Source organism: Meles meles, chromosome 21 (genome assembly GCF_922984935.1).
Source record: "Meles meles chromosome 21, mMelMel3.1 paternal haplotype, whole genome shotgun sequence".
Lineage (NCBI taxonomy): Eukaryota > Metazoa > Chordata > Mammalia > Carnivora > Mustelidae > Meles > Meles meles.
In genome coordinates, this window is record NC_060086.1 from 40,667,727 (window position 1) to 40,685,462 (window position 17,736).

The 17,736-nt window shown below is 48.1% G+C and overlaps 1 protein-coding gene across 3 annotated transcripts in view; it reads right to left on the reverse strand.

Annotated features, from left to right (window-relative positions):
- Positions 1–591: 591 nt before the first annotated feature.
- HMOX2 (heme oxygenase 2) overlaps positions 592–17,736 on the reverse strand; it is a 31,053-nt gene continuing 13,908 nt past the window's right edge. The window contains exons 2-7 of one of the 3 annotated variants that reach the window (XM_045994289.1): positions 11,487–11,611; positions 4,707–4,833; positions 3,372–3,579; positions 2,458–2,949; positions 1,416–1,542; positions 592–1,324 (exon numbers count right to left, since the gene is read on the reverse strand). In XM_045994289.1, coding sequence (XP_045850245.1) covers positions 1,197–1,324; positions 1,416–1,542; positions 2,458–2,949; positions 3,372–3,579; positions 4,707–4,792 — 1,041 coding nt within the window. In that variant the 5' untranslated portion in view covers positions 4,793–4,833; positions 11,487–11,611 and the 3' untranslated portion in view covers positions 592–1,196. The remainder of the gene's footprint in view (positions 1,325–1,415; positions 1,543–2,457; positions 2,950–3,371; positions 3,580–4,706; positions 4,834–11,486; positions 11,612–17,736) is intronic. The other 2 variants (XM_045994290.1, XM_045994288.1) reach the window with 2 other exon arrangements.

The following is a 17,736-nucleotide window of genomic DNA, read 5'->3' on the forward strand; positions in this document are numbered from 1 at the left end:
CTCCACGCCATGGCATCTACCCACGTCGTCTGCAGGCTGGAGCCCGCTGGCTTGAGCTCAGGGTCACCCCACCCTGCAGGCAAATACCCTTGCTCCCTTAAGCAAGACAGAGTCTCTGGGGCTGAGGCTTCTGGTCTGAAGGCTAATGGGGGCAGCCAGTCAGCCCCCAGGTTCTGAGCCAGCTCCCTCCCTACCCCTTATCTGAACTGTGAAAATGGGTAGGCTTGGTCAGTAGTTGAAGACAAAGTTTCCCCCACCATTTAACCCTTTTCTGAATAAAACTTTTGCAGATCCTCAATATATAAAACTGACTCCTATCAATAAAAATATTTAAGTTCACATTTGTATTTTAGACAATGAATTGTTGTAAGACATGTAATGCTTTTTATCCTTATTTATAAATAACTTATTTCAAGAAGTAGGAAACCTCCAAAGTACTTCCGAGAGAGAATCACAAGACTAGATTTGTGAGACATGGCGGCTTTGCTCTGGGTGGAGGGCTGTGAGGTGACCAGGGGTGGTGGGATGGGAACACAGGAAGGGCAGGAGTGGCCGAGAGAGATAACAATCATGCCGTTTGGAAAGAGGGAGGCAGCTGTCAGAGTCCACTTTATTGAGTGCTGTAGCATTTACACAGGTCAAGGGAGGAGACAGGCCACGGCTAAACAGAGCCCCGAGCCCACCCACCCAGGGTTTCTGCTTGAGAGGGATGAGGACTGGCTGTTCTGGGCGGAGCTCCCCAGGCCTCTGAGGCAGGGTCCAAGCCACCCTCCCTCCCTCCGAGCTACAGCAGCCTAGGCTTGCTGGCTGCTCTGTTCCCATCAGGGGAAAGGTACCCACCTAAATGCCAACACAAGGAAGTATGAAGGGAAGGAGCCTCGGGGTGAGCAGTGTGGACGCCCCAGGAGCAGAGCCGGTTCCAGATGCCCAGACGGGCCCACTGAGCTGAGCTGGCTGCTTCTGGTACCACAGCCTAATGGCTGCAGGAATGGTCGGCCTACAGCCAGCTCAGCAGCTAGCCCACAGAGAGGATGCTACAGGCAGAGGCTTTAGCGTCTGGCCTTTATTGGTTGCTTGTTTTCTCAAAACCAGCATTTAAAAAAAGTCACCTGAGGTGGTAGCTTAGTCACCGGTGGAGGTGGGGGCAGGCCAGTGGTCACTCGGGAGGAGGGCGCCAACGTGGTATGATGGTTCCTTCACATGTAGTACCAGGCCAGGAGGCCAGCAACCAGGGCCACACCAGCAGCCAGAATGAACTGCAGGCTGGGAGTACTCAGCATAGCCAGGGCTGTTTGGAAGGGGCAGCTGCTGCCCTCCAGGGCACCTGTGTGGCGGCACCAGTGGGGACAGGACATCAGTGGGGAACACGGACACAACCCACCCTGGCAGGAGAGTCTGAGACAGGCAAGACCTACCTCTGTCTGGTTTAGCAGCATAGTACGGGCATTTGCGCACATCTCCTTTCCCATCGTGCACAGGGAGCCCATCCTCCCGGGTCTCCCTGGCCAACACGGAGCCAGCCTGGTCCAGTTCATCGAATATCTGCAGAAGCAGGGACGAAGAGCCATCAGAGGACGGCACAGTCTGCTATCAGAGAAAACTCTCTTTCTTCCCCCACGCAGAGGGAGCCAGAACCAGTGAGGCTTGCTCAGGAGGGCAAACCAGTACATGAGCAGCCCCAAATCAGCAGCAAGGCGGGCCACGCCAACCTAACCCTTCTCTAGGCACCCCCTCGGAGAGGTGTGACCTCACCTGTGCTGCCCAGCATCCCACCACTGCCAACTGTGGTGGCTCCTCCCTGGGCCCTGACCAGCCAACATGGCTCATAACTGAAACCACCAAGGCAGAAACAATGAGGAGAGAACAAAAGCACTGCCCTGAAACACTCCATGCGTGCTGGCACTTTGCCATATTCGGCGGCTAGGTATTTTCAGCATGAATGACAGGAACGTGACAACTGAGGCTCCAGCAGGGCTGACCCATCCTAGGTAGCCCTTGGAGGGTTGCTAATGTCAGACTAATCCGATGGGCCTGCCTTGGGGCTGGTGCTGCCCTCCTCGGCCATGCCATTCTCCTGGTGCTGAGGACTGCAATCAGCCTCCTCAGGCTTGGCCCTATCTAAAGGCTACGTGTAAATGGAATTCTCATTCTCCTTGGTTCTCTTCATGAACCTACCAAGGGGTGTTTTTCAGAGCAAACCTACTAAAAAGGAAATTCACTCAAGACCAGAATCCTATGGCAAGAGGGAGGAAGACAGTTTCAATTCCCCAAAACCGTCTGTGCTAGGGCCTCGCCCTCCCCAAAGCAAAAACACACAGGCTGTCTAACAAAGCAGAGCTCTCACTGGGCTCATTCCCTCTGTGGCCTATTTGGTCCTACTTTCTAGCAGACTGCAGCTCAGCAGACAGCTGGTGGCCACCATTAGAGGGCCCCCCTCCCACACGAGCCCAGCAGTACCTGCATGTTGTACTCAAAGGCCCTGTTGGCCTCCTCCACAATCCTCTCTTTGGTCTTCAGGTTCAGGTCCAAAGCATTCATTCTGGCCCGGTACAACTGCTTGAACTGTTGTGCATTGTCCACATTCTCAAACAGATAGAACTGGGTCCCTTCTCCTGTGCTGGGAAGTTTCAGGGCCCGCTGGGCCACCTTCTTCAGCACTTGTCCCCCTGAGAGGTCCCCCATATAGCGGGTGTAGGCATGGGCCACCAGTAGCTCTGGCTCATTCTGCCCCACGTAATGGATCCGTTCCACGTACTTTTGGGCAGCCTCGGAGCACCGCACCTTCTCCTCCCAGTCCTCACCAAAGAAATACGCCATGTCCTTGGTCAGTGCCTCCTTCCGGTGTAGCTCCATGGGGAAGTACAAGGGGGCAAAGGCTGGGTGGTCCTTGTTGCGCTCCATTTCCTCCTCGAGGGCTGAATATGTGAAGTAAAGTGCGGTAGTGGCCAGCTGTTGAGGGCAATGGGGAGACCATGGGAAGGGGCTGTGGGCCCTGACCAGCAAGCACCTCTCCTGAGCCCACCACCCCCGCATCTGACGAGCTACAGGTGAAGGCTCCAGCAGCGTGTCCCCATCACCCCAGTTCCCGAGAAGCCCATTTTGATACAGTGAATCATTTCACACATGCAGGAAACGTTAATATTGCTTAAAGGAATAATGTGGTGAATTGTTTGGAACATGGATACTTCCGCTTCCAGCACACCACCACTCTGCTATTCTATTTAAGCTTCATGAAAACTACAATCTGATGTCAAAAGAGTGGAGAATGGGTAGAGAAAGGCCCAGCTTCTGCCTCCAGGCAGCTCTACGGGGATCTTTCTCATGGGACTAAGGCCCCCAACCTGACCCTACCCATGACCAAGGTCACCGACCTTAAAGAGCTCCTTCCTGATGTTGCCTTTCAAGAAGTCCTTGACAAACTGGGTGTTTTCTGCCCGGTCATGTGCTTCCTTGGTCCCTTCCTTCAGGAGCTCGGAGAGGTCGGCCATCCTGTGGAGACGGGGTTGTGTATGCGTGCGCGTGGGTGCATGCACATGTGTGCACTGGCCCTTCCCCGTCTCAGGGTGTGCCCCTGCTGGGCTGGAAGCAGAAGCTGGTCAGAAACTCCATTCCAGCATCAATACAGAGCCTTGCCGGAGAGCAGACAGATGTGAGTCGGCCCCAAGCACCTGGGTAACATGCGGGATGACTGTGGCCCACACCTTACCAGTGTCCATGTAACTATGAATGGCCCAAATGAACAATGCTTTGCCTCTGTGGCCCCCAGTGCCTGAAGAAACACACACCTTTAAACCCACCACAGTGTTTGCTGGCCTCTCCAGGGAGCCGCCCTGGAGCAGGCAGTCCATGCTGCTGTGGTGGACTGACGGTGGATGTCCCAAAGCAGCCTTGCTGCCTTCCTCCCACCTTGGACCCACAGCCTCTTCAGGAGTACATGTGGCTGGGCCCAGGCGTAGGATCAGGATGAGACGGGCTGAGGCAGTTGGGAGCCAGGACGTAGGTCTGTACCACTTAAAATGGAGTTGAGCTGCTAAGTACCCCAGCCAGTACACGACAAGGCAAAGAACATATGACCCAAAAGATGGAGGCACTGGGTAGCAGCTCATATGGTCCACACGATCCATGCACCAGAGTGACCAAAACTTGGTCCCTCACGGCCCACCCTTTCCTGGCTTCTTTAAGAGAGTAGCTCTTATCACCTACATGCTAAGAATCATTCATTATTAGCAATTACTTCAAGATACAAAAAAGCAATTTGTCAGTGACAAGGCTACAACGAGACAGTAAGAACAATGAAGAACAGGCTCTGGTAACTTGACGCTTAGCATGAACTGTCCCTACCCAGTAAGAAAAACCCCTGGATCAGAGCTGCTCCCACATTGTAAGGAGTGGGAAACACTGGTCAAGGTGCCAGTTTTGCCTGACGACCCTTTTTCAGCACAGAAGAAAAACTACTTCGGGCTCTAAGAGGAAAAAGAGACCAGAAATACCATCAAATTCCACTCCTCAGCACCCCTAGCAGTGTCTGACCTGCTTCCTTAGGAACAGAGAGGGAGAATGCTCAGCAGCCCAGGGTGCTGGGTGCTATTCACCCCTGCAGTCCCAGTCAGGTGTCCCAGGGGGGTGGCAGTACGGCGTCAGCATGGCGCTGACCACACCCCGGCGCCCTAAGCCCAGAGGACTCCACGCAGCCAGCGCCCACTCACTTGGTGTGGTTTTCTTTTTCTGAGGCCCCGGAGCTCCTTTTCTCCGACTCATCCACCCCCTCTGAAGTCTCCAGTTCTGCTGACATCGTTGCTGAGTGTGATTGCTGCTGTGCTTACTCTTCTGGTCCTGAGGAGACACAAGGAGATGGTGATGTGGCGCCCATGGCAGTCACTTCCCCCAAACACCTGCGGGTGCTGCTCTCCTCAGAGCCAACGTAATGGATGAGTCAGCCACGTGCCTTAGAGTGTTTTAAAAATAAAGCTCTGCCATCACTGGGACCGTTACCTGAATATGGACAAAATCTGAATATGGACAGTGGATTAGGTAATAACACTGTGTTGACAGTGAACCTGCTGGTTTTTATAAATTCTACTGTGATTACATAACAGTATGTCTTCATTTTAGGAACTGTATCTTGAAGTTTTTAAAAGTAAAGCGCGCACTGTCTGCAAGTTACTGTGAAATGGCTCAAGAAGTGTGTGTGCGTGCATATGCATATTAGGGAGAGAGGGGAAGGGCATACCAAGCCAAAGCAAATGAGCCAAATGCTGTTGGTGAATTTGGATAAAAGGTACGCAAGAGTTCATCATACCATTCTTACAGCTCTTCCACGAGTTTGAAATTACAACAAAATTTTAAAAGTTACCTAACAAATAACATCACAAATAAAGCTTAAAACAAAAACAAAAAAGCAGCGGCGGGCACAGCAGCTGAGTCAGGCAGCAAGGGCATCTGGGCTGGCCCGTCCCAGCTGTCACCAGCAGGGCGGCCTTGAGCAATGAGCAGCAGAGCAGGGCACTGAATGGGAACAGTAAGCCGGCCGTTCAGAGCAGCTAAGCAGAGCAGCTCAACAGGCACTCAACAATGGTATCAGGTACATGGAGTCACCAAACACGAAGACCACCCCCAGCCTATCCCCGACTCTGCTGGGCTGAAGAAAATAAGACAAGCCAGCCAGTCAGTTCCCAGCACTGCTGCCAGGGCCGAGTCTTCGTCAGCCAGGGAAACTGAGTCCCACAAGACAAGCTAACCTCCCACCCCTGGAGGCCTCTACTCTGGCAATACAAAGGAAAGGAACTTCCCAGATGAATAGCAGCACAGCTGTACCAACTACGAAAGGAACTTAAAAAATCAGAGCTACCCAGTCAAGCCAAGGAAAGAAGAGGTCCTCACTTTCTACCTCAACCAGTATCTACTTACTGAGTATTTTCTACATATTCCACACAGAAACAGGTGTCAAGGGGGACAAAAAAGTTTAAGTAATGGTCCTTCGAAGGTATAAAGAAGAAAATAAAAGCCAGCCTCCATCTCACCCCACAGATATACTCACTGCTAGTTTTTGCTAGGTATGTAATTATATTTCCTTTATCTTTTCAGATATTATAATATATGGTTTGTTCAGCATGCTTTCTCTGAACCTTCATGCTTTTAAATTTGGCATTGATACAGTGGTATTAGTGATAGGAAGGATTAAGTGAGAACTTGGAAGGTATGAGGCTTTTAGCATAGTGCCTACCACATGGTTAACAAGCACTCACTAAATATTAGATACGATTACATTCGTATTTTGATAGAGGCTTAATGGATGTTGTCCTACAATACTTAGAAAATAAAGAGCAGAAAGTGAAATGTGCCAAAGACATGCATGGTTATCACTTGTATGTGGAACCTAAAAGAAAGATTTAAGGGGCGCCTGGGTGACTCAGTCAGTTAAGCATCTGACTTCGGTTCAGGTCATGATCCCAGGGTCCTAGGATCAAGGTCCACGTCAGGCTTTCTGCTCAGCAGGGAGCCTGCTTCTCCCTCTCCTTCTACATACCACTCTGCCTACCTGTGCTCACCCTGTCAAATAAATAAAATCTTAAAAAAATAATAAATAGGGGCGTCTGGGTGGCTCAGTGGGTTAAAGCCTCTGCCTTCGGCTCAGGTCATGATCTCAGGGTCCTGGGATCGAGCCCCACATCGGCTCTCTGCTCCGTGGGGAGCCTGCTTCCTCCTCTCTCTCTGCCTGCCTCTCTGCCTAGTTGTGATTTCTCTCTGTCAAATAAATAAAATATTTTAAATAAATAAATAAAAATTTAAAAATAAAAAAAAGATAGAAACAGAGAATGGTGGTTGCCAGGGACTGAGGGAAGGGAAAATAGGAGAGCTTGGTAAAAGGATACAAATTTTCAGTGATGAGTAAGGCCTCAGGGTATAATGAACAGCCTGGTAACTAGAGTTAATAACAATTTATTGCATAATTAAAGTTTGCTGAGAAGTACAGCTTTTAAGCATTATCACAGAATATGTGAGGTGATGGATGTGGGTTCAATTGTGGAAATCTATAATTACAGATCATCGCATTGTATACTTCAAATATACTGTAATTTTACTTGTCAAGTATATCTCAATATGCTGGGGGGGAAAAACCGAGAATATATAGAAAACGGGACTTTCTCTTAATTCCAAATCAGATATACTCTCATCTCCAATAATGCTGATGAACTATGAAGTTTATTAATGTGAAGTCCAGAATGCCAAGGTAGGTGGTCATCACATGGAGAGAAGAGTATTCAGAGAGGCTTCCTGGAGAAGGGAGGGCTTACCCAGGACCCTCAATGAGAGACAGCATTTGGGGAAGAGAGGAAGAGCCTCTAGATCAAGGAACAACATGAACAAAGTAAAATGCAGACCACAGAGATAGTATAAGGCTGCCCAGCTATATGCATCCTGCATTCTTCTACCAAGGGGCCAAGGCAGACTTTGTTGGTGGCAGAATAAACACATAGCTTGTCCATGCTGACCTCCTTTTACAGACGTTTAAGAAAGAACATCTGAGCTCTATGTCCTCAGGGGCCCTGTGAGCCAAGATTTATCCTGGGCCACTCAGCACCCAGGCTGCTGAGAGAAGAGGTGCTGGTTGGAAGCTGTGGGCCACCCAGTGGCAGAAGAGGGCAGAGTAAAAGGTCCCAGAGCCTCTAGACAGGTAGAGGTGCATGTGGCCATGCTGAAGACATACTCCAGGCACCAGAAAACTGCAGCTCCCATGCTGCTTGCATGTGAAACTACAAGCAGGCAAAGATAAGAACAAGTACAATCTGGTTGTCTATGATACTAGTTATGGTAAGTTACGTAAATTGCCCGCACCTAATTATCATGCTACACAACAGTGATTATATATGTGATTAAACCTGATCACTAATGGTTTCATTTGCTAATAGCACATTCTGGGAGGGCATAGTCTTGCTGGATCATTAGGGCCTTTTGCTTCTCTTAAAAACACAAAAGGTGGGGTGCCTGGGTGGCTCAGTCCTTAAGTATCTGCCTTCGGCTCAGGTCATGATCCCAGGGTCCCGGGATTGAGCCCCATATGGAGCCCCATATTGGGCTCTCTGCTCAGCAGGGAGCCTGCTTCTCCCTCTGCCTGCTGCTCCCACTGCTGGTGTTCCCTCTCCCACTATCTCTCTATCATAAATAAACAAACTCTTAAAAAAAAATACAGGGGTACCTGGGTGGCTCAGTGGGTTAAGCCTCTGCTTTTGGCTCAGGTCATGATCTCAGGGTCCTGGAATGGAACGCTGTGTTGGGCTCTGTGCTCAGCAGGGAATCTGCTTAGGTTTCTTACTCCTTCCGCCACCCCGCTCCACTCTCTTGCACATGCTCTCTAAGGTAAATAGATAAATCTTAAAAAAGAGAGAGAAGGAAGGGAAAGCCAGCTTCCAAAGATGTCTTCTCATTAGTACTTTAATTGTACCAGTCTCCCTTCAAGTATACGTTCCTCCCCCCTTTTCAACGCCAGTCCTGCCTGAGAGTCCCTAATCCCTTCCTCTCACCTCAAGGGAGGCCCAACTCTGGCCCCAGAAGGAGGGCCACAGCTGTCTATTTCACTGGTGGAGTTTGAGAGCCCAGAAAATAAGTTCTAAACAAACACTTGCATAAAAAATCCAAAAGAGGAGCATCTGGCCGGCTCAGTTGGAAGAGCATGCAGCTCTTGATCTCAGGGTCATAAGTTCGGGCGCCATCCTAGGTGTAGAGTACTTACATCAATAAAGACTTAAAAAAAAAATCCAAAAAGGAAGGAAAGCAGGCAGGCAGTGTCTGGTGCATATTGCCAACAATATGGCACCTGTGGACAACAAAAAGTAATCTGTTGTCGACTACTTCAACAAGTTCCTCAACTCAAAACATGATTTAACAATTTTGTTTTAAAAAAGAAAAACAGATACTGTCTTACTCCACTTAGAGGCAAGAATACTAAGTCCTTACTGTGACCTAAAAGCACCATCTGCACAGAATGTTCTGGGGAAGGCTCCATTAGCACATTCAACCCACACAAGCTGGGCCCAGGGAAGGCAGCCTTTGACCATCCCCGTGTCCTGGTCCCTGTTCTTCAAGGGAGTGGCTGTGTGGTGCGGCATGCAGAAACCACCTTGTAATGTCAGAAACAATTCACTTCATTCTCTGAAAAGCTATGTGTCCAAACTTGGTCTGACTGGCCTCTACACTCAAATCCTTTTACTTTGTAGCAACCACTGGACTTCCTAGAAAACCAGAGGCCAAATCATAAATGTAAAACCTTTCTAGACTTCAACCTCTCATCAACAAGAAGCTGCCTCACTCTCCCTGGAGTCTGCGTAGGTTTCTCTCTCCCCCTTTTGTTGTTGAACATCAACAAGAAAAAAGATTTGACTCTGGGAAATACACGTAAAGAAGTACTAACAGTAATCTGTACCAAAATGGTAAGTAGCCATACTATGATGTTAGAAAAAAAAGTCACAAAGCCTAACAATACAGGGTAGGACTGCTCAAAGGATAATGAATCTTGGCACAGATGGGACAAGTTGATAGGCTGCACCCACTATGAAAAAATCTACATACACTAGTTTTACATAAAGGACTCAAAATGCTGACTAAAAGTATATGCAAAAGTATGTAAGTAGGGGCGCCTGGGTGGCTCGGTCGATTAAGCATCTGCCTTCAGCTCAAGTCATGATCACAGGGTCCTAGGATCAAGCCTCACATCAGGCTCTCTGCTCAGCGGGGAGCCTGCTTTCCCTCTCTCTGCCTATTTGTGATGTCTCTGTCAAATAAGTAAATAAAATCTTTAAAAGTAAATAAATAAAATTTTAAAAAATCTTAAAAGAAAAAAGTATATAAATAAAAGTGGCACTTGGGTGGGTCAGTCAGTTAAGCGTCCGCCTCTTGATTTCATTCCAGGTCATGGTCTCGGGGATGTAAGACTGAACACCACATGGGGCTCCTATGCTCAGCAGGGTGTTTGCTTACCGATTATCTCTCTCCCTCTCCCTCTTCTCCCACTAGCACATGAGTGCTCTCTCAATCTCTAAAATAAATCTTAAAAAAATACATGTGTATGTAAATATATATACACTGTAAATACACTGATGGTAACAGGAAGACAGTCTGGAAAGGTAAACACTTGCTATTTGTCTGACTTTTTAGCTAATTGGCTTCTTTTATTTTTTTAAAGATTTATTTATTTATTTGACAAACAGAGATCACAAGTAGGCAGAGAGGCAGGCAGAGAGAGAGAGAGGCGGAAGCAGGCTCTCCGCTGAGCAGAGAACCCGATGCAGGGCTTGATCCCAGGACCCTGAGATCACGACCTGAGCTAAAGGCAGAGGCTTTATAATCCACTGAGCCACCCAGGTGCCCCAGCTTCTTCTTTCATATAAAGTGGTCCAATTCTCTTGAAAGAGCGGCGGTGGGGCGGGGGGAGAAAGGGAGAGAGACAGAGAAAGGAACTGCACCAAGCAAACCAGCTAAAGTAAGATCCTTCACTGCACTAACTTCCACAGGAAGTCACCTGGACCTTTACTGTGCTCTTACAAATTTCAGAAAGGTCCATCTGTGACCCTCTGTTTATAAAATCTACCTCCGTAACTCCTGTACTAGCTGTTCACCTGACACAGGTTTTTACTCCCACACCAGACAGAAGCAACAACGATGTCCCATCACCAATGTGCCTTCCAGCAAAGGAAGTTCCTGTGGACCTGCCCAGCAGATCCAGAACCCTTATTTCAAAGCCTTTGTTCCTGGTAAATTGCAGGCTCAAGGCACTAGGGCTCCTGAAAGACCAGACGTGTTCAAAGATACTATATCCTCCTCCATGGCACTCACGGCCTACAAACCTCAGAAAGTCAGTGCTATGCTGCCAGATAGAACTACATTATCACTCATTCTTCAACTGGTGATTCAAAAAGCCACAGAGGCACCTGGGTGGCTCAGCCAGTTAAGGGTCTGACTCTTGATTTTGGCTCAGGTCATGATCTCAGATTCGTGAGACCAAGCCCTGTGTCCGACCCCCACTCAATGGAGAGTCTGATATTCTTTCTCTCCCTCTCCCTATGCTGTTCCCTGTGCTTGCACTCTCCCTCTAAAATAAACAAAACAAAAAGGCACAATAAAGACTTAATCTATAATAATTCTTTTCCATTTTGATTATTTTTCTTTGCCCTGGAAAATCACTGAAGAAGGGAGCAGTTTGCTGAGATCAGCGGGCACTGGAGAGCAAGGTGGGGGAAGGGGTAAGAAAACACATGGCAACCAGCTCCCTGAAATTAGCGCAATTCTCCCACCTGCCTCTGGAACTGACAGTGACCAGCTACAGTTGCCCACAATATGAGCTTGTGTTGTTATCCCAATGTGCAGGGGAGGAAACAGCCACAGGGAAGGAGTAAGCAGCTGCTCAGACTCCTGTACTGGGTCGGCAAAAGCTCCCACCCCTCCCCACTAAACAGCTTGTGGTTGGGCACCAGGAATCCCTGCCTGCTTACCAAAAGGCTGTTCCCAGCTCAGAGTTCACTCCTGTACAGAACTGGCATCACATTAATAGGAGGTGATTATTCTTCTGCTTTCACAAGTGCTGTCATCGTGTCTCCCCAGTTAAAACAGAAGCTTCCTACAAGACAGATCATCGAAACTCCCTCAGACTCAGTTTCTCAGAGTCCAATGCCATGTCCCAAATCACTTACAGGTCAGTACCCTGGGCAGTCTCCAACTTGAGTTCTGTCGTAGATGCACAAACAGAATGCCTACTGAGAAAGCTAGCTAAATGGGGGTGGGACAAGAAAATACTGGTTAACTTCTAAAATAGCAGAGGCGCCTGGGTGGCTCAGTGGGTTAAAGCCTCTGCCTTCAGCTCGGGTTGTGATCCCACTCTGCTCGGCAGGGAGCCTGCTTCCCCCTCTGTCTGCCTCTCTGCCTACTTGTGATCTGTCAAATAAATAAATAAAATCTTCCTAAAATAAAATAAAATGGCAGAGGCACCTGGCTGGCTCAGTCAGAAGAGCCATGTGGCTCTTGATCTTGGGGTAGTGAGTTTGAGCCCCACTTTGGGTGTAGAGATTACCGGGAAAAAAATTTTTTTTAATTGGGGAAAAAATTTTAAATTGGGTATTAGGCCTCTAACTAGTATGTAATTTGTTTTTGTCTTTCTGCCGATCTCCCTCCCTTCCCTCTTCCCTTCCCACTCTTTCTTATGGTCTGAATTTTCTAATGACCTGTTTGTATTGCCCATGTCTCTAAGCTGGCGAAGGCCATTCTTATCCGTTAGGTTGGCTTCCACATACACCCAGCTGTGTTGTGCTTTCTCTGCTGTTCCCCTCCCTAGGCTCCAGAAGGCCCAGAGTCTCCCCTGAGTCCCTGCCTCAGCTGTTCTTCACATCAGAGCTGGGCACTCCTCCCTGGTCCACTCTGAGCTTCCAAACAGGCCCCATTCCATGTGCACTCCCCACCCCAGGAGGCTGCTTCTCACTCGTGTGCCTATGTGGGCAGGCACTCCATTGGGCTCTGCTTACCTTTCTTAGCCAGTACTGGAAGTATGAAGACTCAAGATGCTTTCCTCTGAAAGCCTACCTCTGGTCACTAGTGCAGCTTTCTTCCCACAGCCCATGGTTTTGTGGGTGTTTTCTCCTCTTTGCATTCAATAAATACCTTTCAACTGTATATATCTTTGTCTATGATCTTACCTCACCCACTTAGATTGTGGCATTCAGGAGGGTCATATTTCAAAAATAATATACTACCTCTCACAGAAACCATATTTTTAGATAAACACAGAATACAAGAATCCCAGACTCTCTCTTTCCTGGATTATAGGATCTGTTCCTTTTCTACATGCCCTAAAGGCTTTTCACGTTTAAGTGAGAGAGTACCTGTTTCCATTTACCAATACCATAATCAGACCAAGTCAATTCTTAATGATGCCACATGGTCCCATCAGGCCTCAGGAGATTATAGACTATTTACCTAAAAATTCTTTTCTAAATATGTGTCAACATAAAAAGAGTAAATTCTAACATCCTATGTATAAACCCTATATATGGTCTGGGAACAAAGAACCCTAGAGCTACTACTGAGGGAAGAAACCAAGAGCAGGAAGGCACAACTCTTCAGAGCCTCCAAATCTCTCTCTCTATTTTTTACCGGTAGGAATGAATACTTGCCCAGTGTTCCATACCACAAGACCACTGGAAGGATCAAATAAGATAATGACTGTGAAAACACTTCATAATAAATGTTAAATTATACAAATGCTACAAAAGGAATGGAGAATGAACCCAGAACTATATCCTAGTTGGTCTGCCCTAAAAGACACTCCAGGCAAGCTTTTCTAACCTTAGGACACCAGGAAACTCTCAAGAGCGGAGAGAAGTGCTATTCTGGGATGTTGTGTGGACAAGAATTTGTTCTCTTTGGCACAGTTATTTATTATTTTATTTATTTTTTAAAAGATTCTATTTATTTGACAGAGAGAGATCACAAGTAGGCAGAGAGGCAGGCAGAGAGAGAGAGAAGGAAGCAGGCTCCCTGCCGAGCAGAGAACCCAATACGGGACTCGATCCCAGGATCCTGAGATCATGACCTGAGCTGACGGCAGCAGCTTAACCCACTGAGCCACCCAGGTGCCCTCTTTGGCACAGTTTACACTCCAGCATTGATAAGGGTCAACACCAACGCCAGTTTTGCTTGCTGCTCAGTGAAGGCAGAAGTGCCATCTGCCCTACATAAACAGCCACTTGACTGGCCCTGCTCTGCTCCCAGACCTCAGGGAGGCTGGAATGTAGACAGGGCAAGGGAGTGACACACATGGACCTGTCAGTTTACTGGGGCACTTCTGGGCTCCTGCTAACTGCTGATTATTGCTATAGACTTAGCTCACCCTTGAGAAAGGCAACCGGGCCTTGCTCAAAGGGCACGGTCTTTAGAGCTGTACAGATTGGGGTTTGAGATCTGGATTCCCAGTGTTTAGTAGCTGCATGGCTGTAGGTAAGTCCTAACTCCTTGAAGGCTGAGTCTCCTCATGCATAAAAGGGTAACTCCCTTTTCCCCACATTTTCAAGTGCACTGTAAGGACTAAATGAGCTTATGTGCATATAAGTGTTTCATGAAAGTAAGGTTGCCTCAAATGTTGATGATCTCTTACTGAGGAAGTTGCTGAAGAAAATGAGCAGCTGGGGCACCTGGGTAGCTCAGTCAGTTAAGCGTCTGTCTTCAGCTCAAGTGGTGATCCCGGGGTCCTGGGATGGAGTCCTGCATTGGGCTCCTTGCTCAGCTGGGAACCTGCTTCTCCCTCTGCCTCTCTCTCTCTCTCCCTCCCCTTCTCTCTGACAAATCAAATCTTAAAAAAAAAAGAGCAGTTAAGGGGCACCTGGGTGGCTCCATTGGTTAAGGGTCTGCCTTCAGCTCAGGTCATGATCCCAGGGTCCTGGGATTGAGCCAGGGCTCCCTGTGGGGAGGCTGCTTCTCCCTCTCCCTGTCTGCCACTCCCCCTGCTTGTGTGCTCTGTCAAATAAATAAATAAATCTTTAAAAGAAAAAGAAAGAATGAGCAGCTGAGTGATTATGAAACACTGAGAAGGAAGACAAAATCCAGTGAACCAAGAGATAACTCTGAGCAGGTCAAACCCGAGGTCTTCTCGTTGCAGATGCTGGGAGCAGTGTGCAGGATTGATTCTGCACTAACACAAGACACCTGAAGACAGAGGCCTCCCAAAACTCTGAAGAAACCACATCATCGAGGTCAACAGCTTCAGAATTCATACAAGGGATAGCATGAACTCTCCTCTGAACTCTGGTGCTGCCACTCCTCGGGAAATCTTACACACAACCTTCATCCCTTTCGTTTTAATCACTGGGTAAATTCAATCCCACTGTTCATCGACTGGATGACTATTAACCTGTTGCTCAAGAGTGAGTTTCAGACAAGGAATCCTGCAAAAGTAGACTCCAGGGACACAACACTCTTGCATCAGATTTACTAAGCACACATTTGCACATCTGGACAATAAGCAACCCGAAACCAAAACAACCACTACCTAGTCCAGAGGCACTAGCCTCTTAGTAACCTCAAAACCTGACCACTCAGGAAGTCCACGACGTCACCCTTTCTTTTACTCGGGACAGGGGCGTGCTCATCTCCAGCATGCTGAAATACAAGTGAGCGAGCACTCAGAGCAGACACTGGGGATGAAACCTGAAGCACTGAAAAGAGCTCAGAGTACAGGCTAGGAGTCTACTGTTGCTGCCGCCAAAGAGAAGTCCTGGTAAAAAGACTTGCTACTATGAATGAAATAAATATGACTCCCCTATTCCCTGAGCATCACCCCACCTCATGTAAAAGGACCAGGTCTCAGGGCTGAGAACACAAAGACTTTCCCATGAGAAGCACGTGGGGTGGGGGCTGATGCACTGACTGAATTCTAAAATGGTGAGGACCATATCTTATAAGAATAGGCACCAGACATCCCGCAAGGGGTGGTTTTAACATAGGAAATGCTGACAAGTCCATGGGTCACCCCTAGGTACCATCAAGTGAAAATTATTCCAACTTCAGAACAATCTTGAAAACGTGTCCTGCAGCTTAAGCAGAGTTGTCATTATTCCTGTTCGCTTGGGTGTAACAGTTGTCGCATGTGGCTTCAGCTTCTCTCACAGATATGGTGACGACAAACAGCATTTGGGGGTCGAGGGACAGTGGCTAATTAGGATACTTCTGCTGAATCTTCATTTTGGAAAATGAAGTGTTATCAGCTCCCAGGTGCTTTCCTCTCTACGGAGAGACTCAGCAGAGGCTCAGCAGCACCCCCACAAGAACAGAAGGTCCTCAAGTTTACCTTGGAGGATGGTACAGAGGAAGAGCACCAGAGTGAAGTCTAAAAGACCCGGGCAGGGACGCCTGGGTGGCTCAGCCGGTTAAGCTGCTGCCTTCCTCTCGGGGCATGATCCCAGAGTCCTGGGATCGAGTCCCGCATTGGGCTCCTTGCTCAGCGGGGAGCCTGCTTCTCTTCTGCCTCCACCTGCCACTCTGCCTGCTTTGCTCTCTCTCTGACAAGTAAATAAATAAAATCTAAAAAATAAAAAATTTAAATAAATAAATAAATAAAAGACCCGGGCATACCAGGTTAAGTCACTCTCAAGCGGGGTCCCATTGACCAGGAAGAAATAAAGACTGAGAGCTTAAGTAATACAGCCAAGGTCACTTAGATAGTTAATAATGGAGCTGGGATGAAACCCGAGTCCTTCCTGAATTCAAGCTCACTCCTCCTATATCCCAGCGAACATGGATGTGCAATTAGTAGGATATCACCACAGACTACTAGCAAAATGGAAAATGAGGCTATACTACACTGCATTTACATGTGCAGTGGAGGGGTTTTCTAAACCACCGAGTGCCATTTGTTTCTTTGTATGAAAGGTTAGCTCAGTCCTATGATTTCTGAGAACTTAATGCTCAGGCTCCCATTTGAAGCTTCAGAAGCTTCAGAACCTGGTGCTGCCCATCCCACAACACTCACCTTCACTCACTCAGATTACACCGCAACCTGAGAAGATTGTTCCCCGGCGACCCGTGCTTTTGTTGACTAGCAGGGCAGGCCAAGGCAGGAGACAGCTGGTCTCAGAGGGGAGGACAGTGCCTCTACCACTCAGTGCATGAAGGGAGGCAGCCAGACCTGCCAGGCCTTGGTGGAAAATGAAGCCAGAGACTCACGGCATCCTTGTACCAAGGAGAGGTCACAATAGGATTTGCACATCTCTATAGCACCTATCACCATAGTAACTACAGAGAAATAGAAGATCTGGTTTCAAGAATCTAAAAGCATGTTCTACATGTGCTGAGTGTCTAAAATCTACTCAGTCCTGGGGTGCCCGGGTGGCTCAGTTGGTTAAGCATTCAACTCTTGTTTTCAGCTCAGGCTATGACCTCGTGATATGGAGCTCCATATTGGCCTCTGTCCTCAGCAAGGAGTCTGCTTGGAGATTCTCTCCCTCTATCCCTCCCTTGCCTCATAAATAAATACATCTTTAAAACTATGTATATGGGGGGGGGGGCGCCTGGATGGCTCAGTGGGTTAAGCCTCTGCCTTCGGCTCAGGTTGTGATCTCAGGGTCCTGGGATCGAGCCCCGCATCGGGCTCTCTGCTTGGCGGTGAGCCTGCTTCCCCCCCATGCCCCGCCTGCCTCTCTGCCTGTTTGTGATCTCTGTCAAATAAATAAATAAAATCATATATATATATATATATATATATATATATATATATATATATATATTTGGTCCCATCTTTTCTACTAAAAATATATGTCTAACTTGGGAACAGTAATACAATGGATAGTTAGTATGTCAACATAAACTTCATATAAGATCAGGAACTCCACAGGCCAAGGTATTGGTCATTCTAACAAGGTGCTTCCTATATCTCACTTTGGACCTGTAAGGGGTCTTAACATATTCACACAGGCCTACAGGGTTAGGTATCATTCCCAGGCTTTTTCACAGTGATGGGTGGAGGGAGGGGCTGCCTAGATTCTGATGGGGGGTGTGGAGGGAAGGAAGGGGTGGGGAGGGTAAGTGGAGTGGGGTCAAGGAAACAAGCCCAGACTCAGAACCAGTAACTCCAAGAAGCTGGCTCCATCCTACAAAAGCTTTGTCTATGGCAGCAGGGGACCAGCAACAGCAGCTGTTGGGACTTTCTCAGAGTAAGGAGTTCAGCTTTCCCATGGAACCGTACCACCACTGGCACAGGGG